The 22,099-nt window shown below is 33.9% G+C and overlaps 1 protein-coding gene across 1 annotated transcript; it reads left to right on the top strand.

The window, feature by feature from the left end:
* The first annotated feature begins 1,611 nt into the window (after window positions 1-1,611).
* On the top strand, window positions 1,612-21,905 carry LOC123311570 (angiopoietin-related protein 7-like). The gene is made up of 6 exons (XM_044895610.1): window positions 1,612-1,996; window positions 6,463-6,715; window positions 14,092-14,236; window positions 14,288-14,667; window positions 19,666-19,899; window positions 21,563-21,905. Exons 1-6 carry the CDS (start codon window positions 1,916-1,918, stop codon window positions 21,745-21,747), a joined length of 1,278 nt encoding a protein of 425 aa, XP_044751545.1. The 5' UTR covers window positions 1,612-1,915; the 3' UTR covers window positions 21,748-21,905.
* The last annotated feature ends 194 nt before the right edge of the window (window positions 21,906-22,099 follow it).

Genomic DNA, 22,099 nt, shown 5'->3' with positions numbered 1-22,099 from the left:
ATGTGACTGCTCATACGCAACTACCAAGCAGCAATCACATTGTGTAGCACTGCAAGAATGTGACTGCTCAGACGCAAACTACCAAGAAAAGTTAAATTTTGTAGAGCTATACAAAATACACATCATTCTTACCTTTACATTTTTTCTACCAGCGCATTGTAGAGGTAAGGATCAAACCTTTCGATCCTAGAGTGGGGAGAGTTCGATTCCTACTAATTAATATTATAGTGAAATTTTATTGTGATTATTGAATATTATTTTCCAGGGTGGTCCTGAAGACTCATCATTTGTTTGACTAGGGCCAAAATAGTGATTGGAAATTTTTTTTCAAAAGTCCAAGAGAAAGCTTCAATGCAAGAACCCTCAGCTATAAATATTTTATTATCCTATTTTCATCTTTCAGGGTGAAAAATAGCAGAGTAACTACGAAAAGTATTCGCTTATGATTTGCTTTTCGCTATGTACATGTAAAAAAATTTTTTTCGATTTTTGTTAAATTTTTTTTTACGGAAATTCTTAGAAAATGGAGTATCTGTACCCATCTGATTCGTCAAAGGAAAATTTCACACACAACCCTCAACAAAATATTGCTGAAAAATGTCCTATATAACACCTTGCATCTCGCAAATGCTTTATAAGATTACTATGTTGGCATATGGTATTGTCAGGTCATTTGGAAACAGCCTCTATATCTCTTCTTCATATTTATTTTTAGTTCTTTTCAGAGTTTATTTCTTCATTAATTTTTATGAGTTATCTTTATCAGAAGTTTCTATTTGTTTACCATTGGGGGCCCCACAGTTTTTACAATCTCACTAGGTAAGTATGAGCCAGTCCGGCACTGTATCAGAGTAAGACAATTCTCACCTTGAAGCACTCATATAAATTTATAAGTGAAAAACATCTATTTCCACAATATAGGTAACAGTAATTTACACAACAAGTTCCGAAAGTATATTTTACGGGACGACTAAGAACTTTCCTGTAGTCCTGCGAGTCTCGTGAAATCACTTTTGGAACGTGTTACGTACAATACTTTTTCTACAGCTAATCGTTTCAATTTTTTGGATTTGAAGAGAGAAGAAGAGAAGAGAGAATAACAATGTTAATACATGACAAGCGCTGTCATAACATAGAAATACAAAGTTCATGTTATTGTTAAATCCGTTCTCATATAGATACGCAAAATCGTCCCAAAAGTGGGAAGAACTGTCCCCAAAATATCCCATCACTGAAATTATACTTACATGTACCATGGGCTTAGATGGGTAAGGGTCAGGGTGAGCATTTTCCACCCCCCAAAATTATCAGTGACACCCTTCTCATCCCAGGTATTGAAATCGACTAAATTTTCAAGCAAGCATAAAACTACACTGAGCTTCCCACGTCCCCACTCGCCAGAAAAAAAAATTGCTACTCCTATGATATGTACCTATACATTGATAATTTATCGTGATTCATGATTTTGTCGAAGAAAAGAACCTATCTATCAAATATTGGTGTATGTAAATGAAGTTGTTCTCATGAATATAAAATACGCCAGATCTACCTCAACTCAAAATATAAGTAAATTCAAACACATCGAATTAAGTGGTTACCACAAACAACATTCCTTTTTCGGTTCCATCTGCAGAGTTCATCTTCAAGGATGATGGAAGAAAAGAACACTAATTAGTTGCAGTATCACTACACCAATCCCAAGTTCCATATCTTCCATTCTTTTACTTAGTTCATCGCTCATGACGATATTATTATTTCCAATATTATGTTGATTATGTCTAACGCCTTCGTTGAGATTGAACAGATAAAGTGTGGATGGATTAAAAACTAGGCATTCATAAAAATAACGATTTAACATTGAAATGAGAACCCAATGAAGCCAGTGATCGTTCAGTGTTGAACGTGAACCAACGCTATGCGTTTAATAATAGAATTAGTTTTCATTGAACTTTTTTTGATCTCATGGAGTTCAGCCGTTAGACCAAGCGTCAAATCCGTAAGTTTTTGAACAATTCATACATATGGATAATTGTGAAAAATAAATTAAAGTTGAGTACAGATGAATCATGCACGTATTTTTATTTGGAAGATATTTTCTTGGTATTTTTTCATCTAAACCATTTCTTGATTAGGATCACATTGGAAAAAAAATGCGTAAAAAGTGATAAAATTGGGGTTTGATTGTCTACTCCCATTATGGTTCATATAAAATCTTGTTATTTCAATGAGACGTTTATTGAAGGTTACCGGCAGCTATACTGCTGATAATTATTTTTCAAATTAAGTCGCTATACCTACATCAAATTTTGTTGTTGGTTCTGTACGACCACTCTTATATACTTTATAACTGAGTTGAATGACTTTTCTTCACCCAAATTCCATAAAAAAGTCAAGATTTCACCGAAGTGCAACTTATCTGCTTCACTATTATCGGCAGATTTCCCTATTTTTTCTTTTAAAACTTTGAGACAGACTTGAATGTGCACTACCTACATATTTCTTCAATAGAAGTGAAATATATTTCAATTTCATTTCGTTTTGGGAATTTCTGGGTGACGTCAGGACTTGGTATTTTCCGAAGTTTGAAATAGCCATTGAAGAAACATTTTTATAAGATACAATCAGGATAGATGGAGGACACTGAGGTGGTTCTTGGTTCTAAATAACCTATATATGAGTCTACCCTTCTTTGCAACCAGATACAGGTTGATTTACTAATTTTGTCCTTTTTTCAATTAGTTATAACTTATTAACCACCTATTTTCGTAATATTTGTTTCGTATTTTCTTTCTCCGGAGTGCTATAGATTGATACAATGAAAAAAGTCGTATTCCAGGTCCAACCCCAAAAAAATTAATGATTAGATTTGGAGTCTGAACACTGTTATTTTCCCCCGATGGCACTTTTCAGCTTGAATCATCAACTATATTTCTTATTACTCTAATTTTTTAATCCCAACCTTATTGAAAAACATGTTTGAAACATTTTTTTAGTTAGAACAAGAGTATATGAACATCTTTCAACTCTTCAGATGTATTCTTTATGATAATAATAAAATGAAACTGTATACAGGGTGTCCCAGAACTCAACGTCAAGCCGAAACGGGGTGACAGGATTGATTGTAACCATCATAAGAAAAATCAGAAAAAAATCTATCCTATAATGAAAATTATGGGCATTTAAAAAAAAACCTAAAAATTTGGTCGAAGTGTAACCGTTTTTCGGTTATTGTGGTTAATTTTTATTATTATTATTTTTGTTCATTTAATATTTGGAACCGTAACCCTAAATAACATTTCTAGAATCACAGTCAAAAATAATGACACAATTGCCCCAAGTTTCTCAGAATCAATACTATTTGTTAAACTATGAATTTAAAATTTTCAAAATTTGTCGACTTTGATAGGCCCTCCTTAAAAAAAATGTACTAGAGTGCCTTGGCAAATGCCATTAAGAGTTGGCGCATTTAATCACGATTGTAAAATGGTACAATACTTGTTAGTTTCATAATAAAAAAAAAAAGAGAAAAATAAAAACCTCAAGTAACACGATTTTTGCTAACCCATTCTACTCAGTCAAATTGTTTTTTATTCGCACAAGTTCTTGTTAGGTTCTCAATTTTACGGTTCCAAAGCTTAAATGAACAAAAATAATAAAAATTTACCACAATAACCGGAAAATGGTTACACTTCGACCAAATTTTTAGGTTTTTTTTAAATGCCCATAATTTTCAAACTGCATGGGATAGATTTTTTTTTTGATGGTTACAATCAATCCTGTCACCCCGTTTCGGCTTGACGTTGAGTTCTGGGACACCCTGTATAGATATATAGAGACGGGTCAGGAATGCTTTCAATTTTTCTTCCTACGACGAGCCATCTGGTTTTTTACCTGCGAAGATAATATGTGCATCAAAGTGGTACCTTCATAATAAATTTTTTTGTGATATCTTCCGTCTTCCGCCCAAACCGATTCTGGTAATTTTTTTAGTTTGAATCAATACAAATCATTTGTTTCCAACAACTCCCCCAAAAGTTTCTGCCAGAAACAGACTGACCCTAGGGCACAAACATTTTTTGGTTGAAGATATCGGCGAAATTCCTCCATTTATGTATTTTACAATTAATTCTGCAAAAAAAAGTATACCGGTGCAACATCGAAAAATGCACCGTTAAAAGCATTTTTATGATCGAATTTCAACATATGTTTTTTTATGAATATTGCAAATTATTTATTGTTGCTATGGTTACTAAATACTAAAACTAGTAACTAAATCCACAATTTTTCTCGAAATAGTTATTTTCAAATCTAAATTCCATTTAAGGGAATATTTCACCAGGAAGAGGAGGTGAAAAAGGTAGGGGCATAGACATTCTCTATGGGTAGGGGTCATTTTATGTTTGGAATAGAATATCTTGCAATATTCATGAAACATTACGCCAAAGTTTCTGACCATTAAGTGCTAGGGTCAGTCAGTTCCTGGAGTTTCTAAAAACTTAAGAGGAGTTTATACCACGGAACTTTCTCGCCATCCGTATAAGGCGTAAAGAGGGAAAGACTACCAGAATGTTGCAACAATGTGGAACACTTGAACGATAAGTAAAAGTTACGGATATTATAATAGTTTCCACTTTCGTAGAAAAGATGGCAGCACTTAACGAACGTCTTTTTTCAATTCCACTAAGATACAAATTGTAGCCAATGGTGAGACTTTTCGACAAATTTCTTTATGTGGAAATTCATAGAAGACATAATTGCACCTCGGAAAGTTGATAACATGAATGAATATTTGTTCTTAAAAAAAAAAATTTTTCTTATTTTTTTTTTACGTTTGACGAATAAAAAGATTTCTGACTTTCCGAGGTGACGAACTGATAGAATCGAAAACCTCACATAAATTAGTGGTTTCTGACGTGAGCTATTCATTTTCTCTTTTTGAACTGACCACTATAGCGGTGTAGACCCCTCTTAAAGGAAAGTTGTTGGAAACAAATCATTACTGGTGATTGTTGTATTGACTCAAATTCAAAAAATTACCAAAATAATAAAATGAAATTACCTACATAGTTAAATTTTTTCGAAAACGAGTTTTTTTAGAAATTGTATGCCCTATTCAAAAAATAACTAACAAAATTTCCCCGAACAAGCTTTGTGAAACCACGCAAAATGATTTTTTTCAGTTTTCTCATACTTCTTTTATTTCAATTTTTTGCATGGGGACATCCTGTATATGAAAATTATGACTTGAAATGACGAAACTTTGATTCAGTCTCATTTGTTGGTTAACATTTCACGATCTAGTACTGACATCACGTATATGTCACGACTCCATTCTCTGGAATGTCTTGGTATTTACATAATAATAATATTCAATCAGTTTTTAGAACCAATACAAAAGAAATCGTTTTTATTATATGAGCGAGAAAAGAATTTATTAATCCTACTAGCTAATTGATCAATTCTTTTCAATAAAATCATTAGATCACTGGTAATCATCAGAAGAATGGATGAATATCAAATGATGTCATAGCAAATGAAGAAATCAATTTGAGTCAATCATGAGCATATCTCATTTTTAATACACACCTGTCCTTGTTTCCCAAAAACTCATCGTGGCATATAGGAAATTCCTCAAAGACCCATTTAAAGAAAAAAACTTGCCATGCACGAACTTCTCCAATTTTGAGATACACAGGCGATAAAATTTCTAATTAGCCTGGTATTGAAAGTTGAAAATTTGTTTCTACTCTTTCCTAAAGTACTTTTCCTGACATCAATCTTTTATTAACATTTAATATTAAACGCTTGAAGAAAGGAAAAGTATATTATATCATAAGGAGGAGAAGTGTCACTTTTCATGGCCATGAAAATTCCAAATGAAATATGTTATTTTATTTTCAAACGTTTTGAAATTCAAACAATCTGAATATCCACCTTTGGATTGATTTACATTAACGCATATAATTCTATCCATTTACGATCGTTATAATTGAGTGATTTATGGAACATTTCCCACGCAAAATTCATATAAAGCAAAATAATTGAATGTTATCAATTTGGCGAGCTGGTGAGTTGAAAGTGAAAATTTCTTCAGAAATTGAGGTTTTGGCCAATGAAGCAGTCTCTTCCCTTGGACCATGGAGGTCTATTGAAAAATATTCTGCAGCTTATTATCACTTCGTGATTTGGTGTAATTCGAAAAATGTGACAGTTCACAAAGAGAATGTGCTTCTAGCATATTTCAACCTAATGACTAGAGAAAAAAATGGAAAGCCCACAAAGGTGGGCCGATATTCTATGATAAAGTTGCAATTAGCGATCAAACACGAATCTTGATGCATTTAATACGTATGGTAAATGCTGTCTGGTATAAGGCATGTAACAGATTTTGAAGCAAATTGCCTTTCTGCCGGTCTTGATTTAAAGATTAAATTCCAATCATAATTCGTAACCCGCTTTCAGACAGAAGAGGATCCAAATCTGGTTAAATCATCATGTAACACAGGGCAGGTCGAATACAGGCTGACTAAATTAGAAGTGCTAACAGCAGAAAGGGGAGAAGCACTAAAATCAGAGCTTCGTGAAAACAATAGAAGATTACAGGCTTTGGAATGGCAGAACAGTGAAGTCGTGACGGCGATAGAGGGCTTCAAAAATGAGATGAGTCGTCTCGTTGCGATAGAACATAATCCAGTTTCGAGAGCGGGATACGATGGTATGTTTGGACTTATTCATTAATTTCCAACCTCATAACTTTGAAGTTCCAATTCAGAGATCAATAATAGACGACATCATTCCAGATAGCCGACTGCTTCCAACTCATTTGGAGCTTGGAGCACTGACGCGTGAAATGCATATTGGGAAATCCCATTCAAACATCGAACTTTTAAGCTCACTGTTTCTTATACTCGAATCAGCACTCACAGTTCACCTTTTAGTTTTTAATAATTATAATTACACTCCTGGACAAAACAAACCGGACAAAAAAATTTTTCACCAAATTCATTTCAAAATAACTTTCGAGGTATGCATCGATTTTGATCATTTTGTTGTCTATTTGTAGCCTATTTCTATTTCATCTAGTTTATCACCTGATGTCGAGTCTGCAGGAAGTTCAATTGGATTTGATGGTATACAGGGTAGAACTGAAAGCAATTTCCTCTGAATTTCCGAACAGCCTGTGGAAGATGAGAGATGCAATGCTGGGTCTTTAAGGGGAAGTAATACCTCAAAAATCTCCATTCGAAAACTAGTTCTCAATTTACGCTTCAATTTCGATTTTTTTTTTAAATTGAAGTTAAAGGACGTCTTAATGTCACCCCGTCTCTTTTTTTTCCAATTCAGTTGGTTTTTTATGAGGAAAAAAAAGTTGAACTTTAATACCTATAAAACTTGTTGTCAAAAATCATTTTTCGACGGTTTTTCCTCATATTTCCATAAAAATAGCGACGGGGTGACATCGGCGATTCAGTTCTTTATACAGGCTGTCCCAAAACTAGTGAATCAAACGTCACACCACGATAGAGTAGATCAAATACTATCGAATGACACCAACATTAGTTGAGCGAAAATGTACCGTTTATGAAAAAACCTAACCTAAAGTTGCCGATTTTCGAACTATTTTTTCAATCACAAGGCCAATTTGTGATTAAGGATAGCGTTTTTCTCCCATATTATCACCTCTATAGAGGGAGTTTATTCTGAGTAATAAAAATCATGTAGAAAAAACAATTGTTTTAATTTACATTTACTTAGGTTATCGATTAACTACTTGAAATATATTCAATCAGGGGAGATAAAACAATATTCTTAGTTCAATATAATTTGAAATCGATATCCTTTGTCACAAACTGGCCCTGTGATTAAGAAAAATAGTTCGAAAATCGGCCACTTTAGGTATTTTAATAAAATTCTGATTATTTTGGAAACGGTACTTTTTTGTTGAACTAATGTTGGTGTCATTCTATAATATTTGGTCTACTCTATCGTGGTGTGACGTTTGATTCACTAGTTTTGGGACACCCTGTATATTGCAAAAATTTTCATACCGATATAATATACTAAAATTACGCTGAAATTCAGGAATAACTGAAAATTATTCAATATTCCTAATATTACCCCTCGCATTGTAATTTCAATTTTTCAACTGTATCAGTTCGTAATTGCTATTGCTCAAATATACAGGGTGGTTCAGATCGTAACCAAGAAATTTTAACCACGTATTCTACATCAAAAATAAGCCCTAGTTTGTCATATAAACATATGTCGAGAAATATTTCCTCTCCGAGATACGGGGTGATAAAATTATAGAAAAAAAAATGTTTCTTATTAATAACTTTCACACTGCTTGAAATATTTTCATGAAATTCGAGACATAGGTTTTGGGCGTCATGGAGCACTTTTTGCATATTATCATTTCTTTTCTATTCTACCAGTGTCGTCCGTACTGCAGCGAGACTGAATATTTCTAGTTAAAAAAATGATACGCCACTGGTTTTTTCGACAATAAAAATTACTATTTAAATCCTTATTCAATTTGGAGCAAATTAGGTCTCCCGACTTTTTGCTGTACGAGGCACCGTTTCCGGTTAAAAAAATAAAACACATTCTCATGCATGAAGAAATCGCCAAAATTTGATATAGCAAAAAGAATAGTCTTATTATCATTATACCTACCATATCAAATTTTGGCGATTTCTTCATACATGAGAATGTGTTTTATTTTTTTAACCGGAAACGGTGCCTCGTACAGCAAAAAGTCTAGAAACCGAAATTGCTCCAAATTAAATAAGAATTTAAATAATGATTTTTATTGTCGGAAAAACCAGTGGCGTATCATTTTTTTATCTGAAAATATTAATTCTCGCCACTGGTAGAATAAAAAAGGAATGATATTATGCAAAAAGTGCTCCTCACTCAAAATTTCATATAAATATTTCAAGCAGTGTGAAAGTTATTAATAAAAAACATTTTTTTTTCTATAATTTTACCACCCCATATCTCGGAGAGGAAACATTTTTCGACATATGTCTATATGACAAACTAGGGCTTATTTTTGATGTAGAATACGTGGTTAAAATTTCTTGGTTACGATCTGGACCACCCTGTATGACACATTTCCGTTTTTGGGGTTGCATCCGTAAAGCAACCAATGCCGATCGTCTCGATCTCGAATCGTATGTACTACTTCCCCTTAAATGAGTTTTCGAAGCCTGATCTTTTCTCAACATTTTCTTGTTTAATTAACGTCAATAGCTCTTTTCTGAAAGGAAAAACGATTTTTCAAAGGGAACTATGCGAGATTTAAGGGTTCACGAACTCACTTCTTCTTCCCTCATTATATCATAATAATTATTTTGGGTAGCACCAACAGCTTCAAGTACAGGAATTGCCAATTCTAAATTGTCAGAAAACACCCAGCGAGATGGCTGTCGTCTATTATAGGGTCATTAGGAAATCTCTGTGTTACTAACAACAAGCTTTTAATGCGTGGCCATCACATGAGAGAAATTCACATTTTTGACACATTGACAGCCTAGATCGGAAGGGGACATAATGTTTCTTCACTAACGAGCATAGTGAATCAGGTGCATTCCTCAATGAACACCCTTTGGTTACCTCTGTGTTACGAACAAAAGAATAAAAATAAATACACATAACAGCGTTATACATAATTATAAGGATGAAATGGACAACCAGATGCAAAATTGTATTCAAACAAAATGATTATAGGTACCTAATACTAATAAACTTCAGATACCATTCGAAAAGTTGATAGTAGAAAAAGACACAAGAACATCAAATCGTGAATAAATAGAATTTAGACTAACATATCGAAAGCAAATATAAGTATGTTCTTAGAAGATAAATGATTCAGTGAATAATTTGCAGTCATGTGAAAAAAATAATATATACCTGTGTCAATAGAGGCCAAAAACGAATAAAAATATCCTTTCATACGTAGCCTGCTTTTCAGGATTTCTCTCGAAAACAAACTTAGATAAATCAATAAAAATGATGGTAAAAATTGGCTTTCATTTAAAAACGATGCTAGAAGCATCGTATAAGGATATTGTCCTTGCACAGTGACGATACCTCTGGTTTGAGAGAATTCAAGAATATATAATGAAACTCTGAATGTTGAGATAAGATATTATTTATTTTATATGTAGTCAGTCTATAGTTTCCAAGTTTCGACTTCAAAACTAGTCAGTATTCAGGGTAAATATATCACTTTATATTTCGCATTTCAAATAATCAAATAATGTGTTTATGTGAATAAATAAATATTTTCGAACTTGTTCATTTCGCCCTCGGTGAGTATATGGCACAGGAACACTGCACTTTTGACGAAAGTATAACATATGTTTGCAATCTGCAATGCTCCTCTCAAGTATATCTGGGAAAAGAGACCCCATGTGATATAAATTCTTCGAGAAACAAGGAGATATAAAGATAAATCGAGTTCTCAAACTTCCAAAACTCAATATTTAAGGGATTGTCTGCGAATTTACAACTTTGAATGTTTTCGCTACGAGCTTCTGTTTTGTACTTTCAAAAGTGGAAATTCGTTTTAGTAGAGATACCTCGGAAAACGGGAAACATTTTTGGAATGTTGAATATTCATTCCGCTTAATACTGATGATGAAAGCTACATGGTGCAACGGTTTTTCACTGCTTGAATTGCGTTATGCCAATGTTATAGAGCTTTATTACTTTACACAAACTGATATGAAACATTCAGTAGGACTAATTCCAGTGAGCAGGGATGAAATCATTGATATTATTTTGATATTGCATGTTGGGAATTCAAATGTAGTCTGCAGCGTAGATTGCACATAGAATATGAATGTACTCTATAATATTTGGTCCGAAATTAATGCAGTCATTGTCATTTTTGAAGAGGAGTTTGAAATTTTCGTCAAATAAATACTTTTTACTCGGTTTATAATTGCTTTTTACCAATTTTGAAGATTGGTTGTTGAAACTGGATTCAAATGTGTTAATTATTATCAAATTTAAGCCAATTAATGTTATGAAGTATTAGTACCTATTTATTGAAAAATTCCGACTATGTCCTGAATCAGCTGATAAAAGAGAGCAATATTTTTTCAATCCGAACTTTTTGGCTCTTTACACGATCAAGGATGGTGAAAAGGAGCAACTTTCATTGGTAATGGTAAATGAATATACGGTTACCTGAGCTAGAACTACCCTAGGCGAGTCCAAAAATACCATATCAGATAGGTCTAATCAATTCCAAACCGAAATACAGGGTGCTTCAGAAATTGAAATTTTAGATGAATACATATGTATTCCAACCAGTATAGTCGGTTGGAATAAATGATTCACTTACACAGGTCGATAGATTCACATTTAAATTTCCAAAAAATTCCAGGTCCGCATTTGAAAAATATGAGACTTCTTCCAAGCTGGAATTCAACTCCCTGTAAATTAAAATTTTGGAATTTGATTGAGATATTTGAAAAGAGCAGAAAATTTTCAATGAGATTCAGTAGATTTCATTGTCCCGCACGTCATTTTGCTCAAAGGAAACTCCAGGGAAAGATCAAATTGTATATTGGAATTACTCTAATCTTCAGAAAAATCGTACATTGTGATCGAATTGGCTTTTTTGCCCCATTTATTGCACATTCGTATTTCATAATATTCTGAAGAATCATTTCAAGTTATTACCGGAAAAACATGATTGATTAAGAAAAATTTATTCGAAGACAATAACGATGAATAAATAAATAAAGAAACATAAAAACTTAACGTAAATTAAATAAGGTGCTCGAAAATACCGTTTTGCGCAATACTCATTCTTGCCATCTTCAAAATATGTCTGATAGTTTTTTTTATCATGTCTGGATTATTGCGTAATTCATTGCAGGGGACTTCCCCCCACTTGAATGAGAATCTCCCCACTTCCTATTTCAGATGAGTATACTGAACTTTTTAAATAACCCCAAATAAAATAATCAACCGGATTGAAATCTGGTGATCTAGCGGGCCAGGCATGAGGTCCACTTGTACCTATCCACATATTTGGATTGGTGCTGATCCAAAAAATGTCTGACCATTACTCTGAATGGTTTGGAGCTCGCGATCATGCTGAAAATGCATTCCTGCAATGTCCGTACCTTCGAGAAATACAGGAAGATGATTTCGGAGGAAATCTAAGTGAAGATCACCCGTAAGCTGTCTTGACATGTGGTCCAATTAATCGATTTTTATAAACGCCAGACCATACATTTTTGGAAAATAAGCAAAGAAAACATTTCTCACTTCGTTTTCCCTGGAGTTTCCTTTGAGCAAAATGACGTGCGGAACAATGATATCTACTGAATCTCATTCAAATTTTTCTGCTCTTTTCAAATATCTCCATCAAATCCAAAAATTTTGATATACAGAGTGTTGAATGCCAGCTTGAAAGATGTCCCATATTTTTTAATTACGGACCTGGAATTTTTTGGCGATTTAAATGTGATTCTATCGACCTGTGCAAGTGAATCATATATTCCAAGTATCAACCGACTATACTGGTTGGTTCAAAAGTTATGAGAAATTGAAATTTTAGGTGAATACATGAAGCACCCTGTATCTCGGTTATGGAATTGATTAGACCTATCATATATGGGTTTTTTGGACTCGTCTAGGGTAGCTCTAGCTCAGCTTACTGTATGTTCATTTACCAATGAAACTCCCTGTATACAATAGCTAAAATTGCAATATTGACTTACTTATTTTTCAATGAACTCTCCCCCAGAAAGCTCGGGCAGAAAGCTACACATTTTTGACTTACCCTGTATTTTTAATATCGTGAAAAAATAACAAGGTATTAACATCTTAGTATAAACTGTCGCACAGCATCTACAGATGTCACCTATATGATAAATGAAACAATCAACCTGATGGTTCATTTCCTTGTGAGATCATATTCTACTTGAATTTCTCAGGATTATAGTAAACGTGGATTGGTTCAACTAATGACCAACTAATGATTAATCAAAATGATTAATCTTTCACTTGTAGAACTTTACCTACCACAAAATTATGATACACGCCTAACCAGTCCTCAAACAATCTCAAATCATCAAATCTTACCACAGCAACATCATTCAAAATATTCAATATAACCAATAGGTATATAGGTTATTCGCAGAATGCCTTCAATGAATGTGTCATACTGATGTGTTTCTTTCACTCAAGTCTGTTTTACGCAGATGGAGTCTATCTCTGTCATCATGTCATGTTAATTAGTTTTTTAATTTAAATTATCGAATTGAATATTTATTCTTGTGAAGGTAATTGCAAGAGGTTTTAATGAGGGTAAACAATTTTTATTATAAACTAGGTACATGCATTATATTATAATTCAAAAAAGTTTCAAAACAACATAAAGATCAAGAGGGAGATTTTCATTAAAATATAGTGCACGGAAATATGATGGGAGACTAAATTTTGTGCTTAGTGAGAAAAATAAAATCTAACAAGGTCCACTTTTGAATATTTTTCAACTATTTTCCAAGCAGTAAAAATTGATAAAAAAATTCCATAGATATATTTCTTTCGATTCACCGATAAATGAAAATCTGAACTGAGGATTTAGTGAAATATTGATCAACCACTCTCCTGGATACAAAAGCAAACTTTTTCAGAACAACTTTTTTTTCGTCCAACTATCGATAAATCGGAATTTCATAAGTAATTTGGAAAGGGTTGAAATTAAAACCCCATTAATGAACAAATCATCCCCAGGAATCTATTTCTGGTTGCCACTTATACATGAAAAGTTGCGTAGGGAAAATTCGATACGAATTTTTTACTTTTTACACACTCTATATGATCTGTTCTTGATAGGAGTTCTTCCAATTGCCTAAATATTTTTTTTATTATTGATGATGTGTGGTTTGGGAAAACCCTTATTTTTTCTGCAACTCAACAGAAAAATCTATTCATCCAGGAAGACATCTTATTGTGGCAAGCAAGAAATGCACAATGTGTCTTGCATTTCTTTTTGTATATCAAATTATGGCTGCTGCATTGATGATGGAATTTCCTTTCTCATTTAGGGAATTTTTATAGATAAAAATGGAGAGATAATGGAGTTGAAAGAAAAGATCGAGTCCTTATCGAAAGGAATTCATCTAGCTATAGCAGCGATTAAGCTTAACAACGCTGAACTGAAGTCCTTGAAGCAAGATTTAATTTCAGTCAGAAATAATACAGAGTGAGTATAAATTTCAAGTCATAAGTTTCGAAAATTAATTTTTTTTATTAGGAATATTGCGGACAACCACGGCCATTTAATAAACAAAGATTACTTCAACGATGCGATGGGTGAAGTTAAACACCACCTGATCGTCCGACATTCAGGAAATGAAAAGTGTGAAATTCAACCTACAGATAAACCTAGGGATTGCGTTGATCTTCAGAGGAAGGGAAAAAAATCTGGAATCTATAAAGTTTATCCCGAGGACAACCATAAAGGTATAATGGTTCTTTGTGAAATGGAAACAGCTGGCGGAGGTTGGGCTGTGATTCAGAATAGATACGATGGATTTCAAAACTTCTACCTTGGATGGCATGACTACAAACATGGTTTCGGCAATTTGGGTGGAGAGTTTTGGTTTGGTTTGGACAATTTATACAGAATGACGGGTGAGTGAGGAGTTCATTGTTCAAGTTCATATCCTACAATGACGAAATTTCTTCATATTCATCTCTTCATCTGATGTATACAGGGTTAGTCTTTGACTCGTACAAATATTTTAACAGCAGATTCTTGAGGCCAAAAGAAACACTTCCTTTCGTATACCATTCTTTCCGATTCAGCCCGGATAAAAGGATGTAACCATTTTAAGTTTTCGTAATGAGCTTTGCCATCACTGGAAAAACAAAGGTACCTTCAGAATGCCTAGCTAAATCTGTGACACTACACATCGGTGGATCTTTTAAACAGAGTTGTATTCGGCCAAAGTACTCAATTTTTCGAATTTCACAGATAACTTTTAATTTTTGAATATCAAATTACTCGAAAACGACGCATTATATGAGAAAATATGAAGTATACTTTTATTTTACAAAACGTTCAACTATTCCTTGGATAACATCCAACTTAGTTTTAAGTGTTGGTGTTTGGTATTCTTATGGTGCTTAATGGTCATAATGTCATAATGAGAAAAAATGGAAGACGTGGGTAATATCTTGTGTTTGAAAAAGATTGATCAAATAAATGAAAAACCATATTCCGAAATTCATTTCATTCGTTTGTGAGATAAACTGAAAATAACATTTCTTTTCAACAGCCTGTATCTTTTAAACCGAGCCGATTCAGAATAAATTGTAAGGAAAAAAAGAGTTTCTTTTGACCTCAAGAATTTACTGTTGAAATATTTGTACGAGTCAAAGACTCACCCTGTATTTATACATACACTGCGCAAAAAAATTAACGCACCTTATGGAAATCTCAAATTTATTCTACAACTGAAGGTGTTCTCAATGATAATTATTTTTATCATCAATATTTAATTATGCATGCATATGTTATCCACTTTCAACGGTTTTCTTCAATGTTTTTTGACAGCAGGAATAAAAAAAGATGATATTATCAGATTTTGAATGTATTGGCTCCATTCTAAAATCAGTTGTTCTCGATCAATTCTAGTGATCAATAGTTTTTCTTTCGTTTGATTTTCTACACTCGATCGCTATGCAACGCGAAACACGCAATTTGACCCAAGAGGAATGTGCCCAAGCGGTAGTTTTGCAAGAAGAAGGGTGGACATACACAAGAATTGCAGAAAGGTTTGGAGTTTCCCATACAAGTGTGTCCAGAATGTTGCAGCGATTCAGGGAGACAGGTATGAATGTCCGAAGACCAGGACAGGGTACACCACGGGTAACAACTGCCATTCAAGAACGTTACTTGAGAGTTTCTTCGTTGAGACAACGGTTTGCAACCGCTCGCCTCCTTAAAATTCAGCTTGAGCAAACTCATGAGGTGCAAATTAGCACTCAGACAATAAGAAATCGCCTCAGAGAATATGATTTAAGGCCTCGTGTCGCGGCAAGAGGCCTAGCTCTTACCCCACCCATCGAAGGGCGCGTTTGGATTTTGCGAGAGAGCATATATCCATTGGGAAGAGGCCGATTGGGAAAGAGTTCTCTTCACAGATGAGTCTAGATTCTGCCTCTACCATGGGCGCCCGCAGAAATTTTTCTCAGGGGGGGCAAAATATCATCTACGATTAGTTTTACTGAAAGAAAAATTTCTCTAACGGTGTCTATCGGAATCTCAGGGGGGGCCGCGGCCCCCCTGGCCCCCCCCTGCGGGCGCCCATGGCCTCTACCATTGTGATCGACGTTCCCTTGTATACAGACGTCCACATGAAATATATGCTCAGTGCAATTTCCTGAATACTACTGGTTTCGGGGGAGGATCGATTATGGTATGGGGTGGAATATCTTTGACTGCTCGCACAGACCTAGTGGTCGTTGATAATGGAGCTGTGAATGCTGATAAGTATATAAGGAACATTCTTGAAGAGCATGTAGTGCCATTTGCCCCATACATTGGTGAAATTTCATTTTTATGGACGATAATGCCAGACCCCATCGTGCGCGCATCGTTCAGGAGTACCTTGAAGAGGTTGAAGTCTCTCTAATGGAATGGCCAGCAAGAAGTCCAGATCTCAATACGATTGAGCAGGTTTGGGACAACCTCAATAGAAGGCTGAGAAGTTCAGAAAATCATCCAGCTACTCTTAATGACTTAGGAATCCAACTCGGAGAAATCTGGGAAGGATTAGATCAGAACATTTTAAGATCACTCATACTCATTTTGAGTATGAACCGTCGTTGCCGAGCTGTAATTAACGCAAGGGGTGGAAATACCAAGTATTAAATCACTTATCAGCATTTCAGTATTTTGAAAATTATTAAAAATTTATCCTCATTATTTTGAAAATTGTTCATTTCTCTTCTTTCACATAAGATTCGGTGAAATCCTGAATTTTTCTTCCATTTAATGTGTCTTGTTTCGTTCAAAACCTTCCCGAGAGAACATGAAAAATAAGTTATAAAGTCAATGTAGAATTAACTTTCATTAAAATTGAGATTTTCAGAATGTGCGTTAATTTTTTTGCGCAGTGTATATGAAGAGCATAGGAAAAGGTATTTGGATCCTTATCATTATTTTTTATATATAGGAATCACAAAATGAATGGAAAAATCCTGAAATACCTCATAGAAGAGCTATTGGATGCTCTGAAAAAATTATCTATTCCCTTGTAGAAGTTTATTTTTCCACTACACCACGTTGAATTTCTTCATACCACGGTTGCAAATAAATCGAATCTACAGTTTTTTTAGTGGTAAATAAAAAGATTCTGTATAAAATATGCAAATAGATTAGATATGCAGAAAATCATATGACTTGCTTTGTAATTTTTTGAATCAAAAATCTGTATATAAAATTGTATGAATATTTTGTTAGTGTTAAAGTGTTCGCAGTGGAAAAAAAATGTATGCGTGAGTTGCCAGTAATTTTAAGAATATGCAAGTTCTTGAAGATTCCGAAATCGTACAATGCACCTTTAAAACTTATATAAAGGTGTCCATTTTCTGGCATTCTTTACAGATGCCCGTATCAGATTAACTTTTTCCATTCTTTTATGTCATATTAAACAGTTTTTTTCTTGTATTTTGAAAAGAAATGTATGATATATGAGTCCTTTATATTAAAAAAACTCGTCCATACTTTATACTTGATATTTGCTACAGAAATGCATAGTTTCTTGTATTATATTGATTGCTCTAGTAAATTCTTATATGACATTCAGTTCAGAAGTTCTCCTTCTCGAGGAGGTTCTCAGTTTTTATTGCAAAAAATATGAGTAATTGGTCGTGTTGACAAAGACAGTGCATAATTGACCATTACATGACAGAAATGTTCCTCATACATACACATGAAATCAGATAATCATTGTATATATGGATGAATTGTGGCTAATTATTAATCCAGCATTTTGATGTGCTGATTAGGATCGATGAAAATTAGAACAAGGGCTTCATTTATGTAGTTATGCAGGATTGACGACTGACGTAACAAGTTGGTGCAATCACCAGATATTATGATAGATGATAGATGTGAGCTCATTCAACATATACAAATTGAAGTAAACTCTGAGAAAAATCTGTGTTATTCATATAACTGTTTACAGTTGTAAAACAAAAGATAAAGAATAAATAATCCTGAAATGTGGCCTGACAGGAAATAGAAATATGTATACTTCATTCAAATTTATTTTAGCAGTCGGTTGGCCATGAAATAATTTTCTCAAGTTTTTGTAACTAGAACGAAGTTAGGTTGGCACTCATGAAATGTCGTTAATGTCATAACGTCGTTGCCACAACTAATATCAATTTTTATTACGAAAATTCGAAAATGCCGAAAGTGATTGAAAAAAGAGACAGGATTTCAGGAAGTGCTATTTAGAATTCAGGTCCGCTCATTCAAATAGTTATACCCTGATATTCTAAAATCCACAATACGTCAGACGGTAGCGAATATATTCAATGTAAGAGAATTTATATAATGTTTCATCTGAATCTAAACGACTTATATTTCAGCTGAATATTTCCACAATCAGAAAGATTGTGAATGAAGAGTATGACAACGAATTTCCTTCTATTGGGAGACCCAAAAAAGTGGTGGCATTTGGGAATTTTATGTTTGAGTGAAATAATGCGAAAAGTTAACTACAGGATTTTCGATAAATGTCATCGTAGAATGAGTTCCCTAAAATGGATTTTTCTGTTTTTCATTTGACTTGTCCTATACAATGTAAATGTCTTAAGGTACTAATAAATACCTAAATATTATAATTACATCAATGTATTAAGATGAATAGCCACAAATACGCGCAAGTTGCCTTTTACTGTTTATTCATGTGAAATTTTTGTTCAACGGTGAAGTTGCATCTTAACTTGAAACTTCCTTCAACTCCTTTTACTTATATTGATGCAAGATGATTTTTATTGAAAAATTTAACATTCTTGTAATTATCTGTTAATTCCTTCGGGAGATACCCATTGCCAACCACTGCATCATATGCATTTCATCTTCGGGTTAATATTTTTGAAATCTATAATACAAATGATGTAAGCCAAAGAAGATAACGAACATTAACTCTCCTCAAGCTAGTGCATATTATGATATTGTATTTTCCATGCAAATAACTGGATTTGGTATGCCTTCAATCAGTTTGTATAAACTTCAATTATGTTCGTCAGATATTTTCCGAAGAGATTCGACATGGTGATAAAATACGTAATAACAGAAACTTTTACGTAGAACAGGCAACATAGCGTTGATTTAAAACCCAAAAATGTTTTGACAAGCTTCATAACCCCACATTTTCGTACTATACAGAGTGAAATGTGTCAAATTGCCATGGCCAACCGACTGCTAAAATAAAGTTGAATGAAGTATATTTATTCTTTATATCAATATCTCATTTACGATGTCAATCATCTGATATAAATATCTCTTTTACTATGAAACAAACAACTTGAATTAAAATGGATTTATTGAATGGCGCCAAGGCTTTCCTTTGGTCATATAACTTTTTCTGATGTTTAATTCTTCTTTTTCAGGCAACGAAATAAACGAGTTGTTCATTCAATTAGTCGACCATACGTCCACAGGAAAATACGCCCATTATGGAGCTTTCAGCATTGGCTCTGAAATGGAAGGATATTCGATAAAATTGCTAACTGGTTATGAGGGTGATGCCGGAGATTCCATGAGATATCATGCAGGAAGTAGATTTAGTACGAAAGACATGGATCAAGATAGTTGGGATGAGGGAAGCTGTGCACGATCTCATAGTGAGTCTTAAAAAAAATCCCGATTTGTCATAAGAACAGGGAGATACTGTTTTGACGGATAGAATACAGGGTGTTCCAAATTAAGTCGGTACCATTGCCAACTCCGTTATAATTGATGCTATGAATTCGGTTAAATGGGAAAACTAGTAGCATTTTAATGGCCTTCTCGATGCCGACAACAGAAACAAAATTGACAGTCGCGTTTTCATTTTATTTCACAAAATGAAATATTTTTAAATAGAATATCCTATATTTTATCATGCATTTCGATTCGTAATAACATTCTCAACATCACCTTTCTTCCTAAAGTTCAAAATGAACGACTTATGTGGAAATATTTATTTCATTCACTAGCACAAAAAATTTCTTTGCTTGTAATTGTCCAAACATCCAATTTTGGTACTTATACGAATGATTATATTTTTTTGGGTGTTTGGACAATCAAAAGGTTTTATTCGCCAAAAAACAAAGAATTCGAAAAAAGAAGATCATTGAAAATGCTACTTGTAGCCCATTTAACCTAATTCGTAGCATCAATAATGAGTTGGCAATAATGGCGACTTAATTTGGAACACCCTGTATATACAGGCTCCTATAAATATTTTAACAGTAGATTCTAGAGGTTAGAAGAAACTCTTTTTTCCCTAACCATTTTTTCCGAATCAGCTCGTGTTAGAAGATACAGGCTATTGAAAAACCATAAAAAAATGTTATTTTTAGTTCTACTTACCTCACAAACGGTTTAATCGAATGAAATGAATTTCAGAATATAATTTTTCATTTATTTGATGAATCTTTCTCAAACACAAGATATCACCCACGTCTTCAAGTTTTCTCATTCTCCATTACATACCATACAAATACCAAAAACTCGAGGAACCCAACTCTTGAGACTATAAGTTGGACGCTATATAATGAATATTTGAACGCTTTGTAAAATTAAAGTATTCCTCATATTTTCTCGTATAAAGCGCCGTTTTCGAATAATTTCTTCAAAGATCAAAAACTATCTGTGAAATATTTGCTGTATACAACTCTGTATAAAAGATCCACAAATGTGTAGTGTCACAGATTTAGCTAGTTATACTGAAAGTTATTTTGTTTTTCCAGAGCTGGCACAGTTTATTATGAAAATTTAAAATATCTTTTCATCGGGGCCGAATCGAAAAAAATGGTAATGGAAAAAAGTGTTTCCTTTGACCTCAAGAATCTACTGTTAAAATATTTCTACGAGACAAAGACTCACCCTGTATATAATATATATTCGTGATTTTTAACGATTCGTCATAAAGAAGATTTTTATGAATTATCCAGGTAATCCCTGGATAGACTGGAAATTTTAAGTTAGTTTGATATTCCAGCAGACACAGTTATATTGTAATCATAGGCGGAAATAAACATTTTTTGTGGGGGGGGCACTCCTTAGGGAGGTCTGAGGTGACCGCCCCCGAGGTAAAGATGTTGAATGGAGAAGATGTGCAAAAATTCTAGAAGTGGCTAAAAAAAACGAAAAAGCTCCAGAATAACTGCTTCTTACTCTTGTTTTCCTATTTCTCTTCTTTTCTGTGGGGGGCACCATGGGCATCTGGGGGGGGCACGCCCCCCCCCCTGGCCCTCCCCTATTTCCGTCTATGATTGTAATCGAAAATATATTTATTTACAGATGGTGCATGGTGGTATAAAGCCTGCGATGAAGCAAATTTGAACGGGAAATATTTGAATGGAGAACTACCTGATACTTTAATTTACCAAGGAATGTACTGGGGGGATTTCAGAGGACCTAGTTACAGTTTACAGAAGGCGAGAATGATGATAAGACCACGTGATAAGGCAATGGACGCGAACTAGATTATACGGAAAATCGAACAATTCTCAGGCAATTAATTCAGGTTTAGCGTTCGAGGAAATTTTTTTTTATCTAGGTACACCATCCTCATGTGTTTTGTTTCTGATTTGGAACGATTGTAAAATTATGAAAAATAATGAATAAAAAATCTTTCATTTCATTTTGTTGGAAATTATAGGATGGTTCAGGATAAGTTCTTCTTTAATGAAAGGCACTTTGTGAAACACTTGTATCTCGAGCGCCAGCTATTCTTTTCACTAGGAAGAATAGCAAACCTACCAGAGTAGCTGCTAGTCGGAGACAGAGTTCGCTGTTATCTAGGGTGGTAGCGATAACGAAGTAGTCAAAATCAAA

This window comes from Coccinella septempunctata, chromosome 1 (assembly GCF_907165205.1).
Source record: "Coccinella septempunctata chromosome 1, icCocSept1.1, whole genome shotgun sequence".
NCBI classification, from domain to species: Eukaryota; Metazoa; Arthropoda; class Insecta; order Coleoptera; family Coccinellidae; genus Coccinella; species Coccinella septempunctata.
Note: the sequence above shows the minus strand (reverse complement) of the source record. Positions and strands in the feature narration are given on the sequence as shown.

What these genes read in the sequence shown, in the direction of transcription:
- LOC123311570 (XM_044895610.1), top strand. Translation starts at nt 1,916, where the DNA reads ATGCGTTTAATAATAGAATTAGTTTTCATTGAACTTTTTTTGATCTCA. An exon ending in TTAGACCAAGCGTCAAATCC is followed by an intron (nt 1,997 to 6,462) that starts GTAAGTTTTTGA and finishes ACCCGCTTTCAG; the next exon opens with ACAGAAGAGGATCCAAATCT. An exon ending in CAATTTATACAGAATGACGG is followed by an intron (nt 14,668 to 19,665) that starts GTGAGTGAGGAG and finishes CTTCTTTTTCAG; the next exon opens with GCAACGAAATAAACGAGTTG.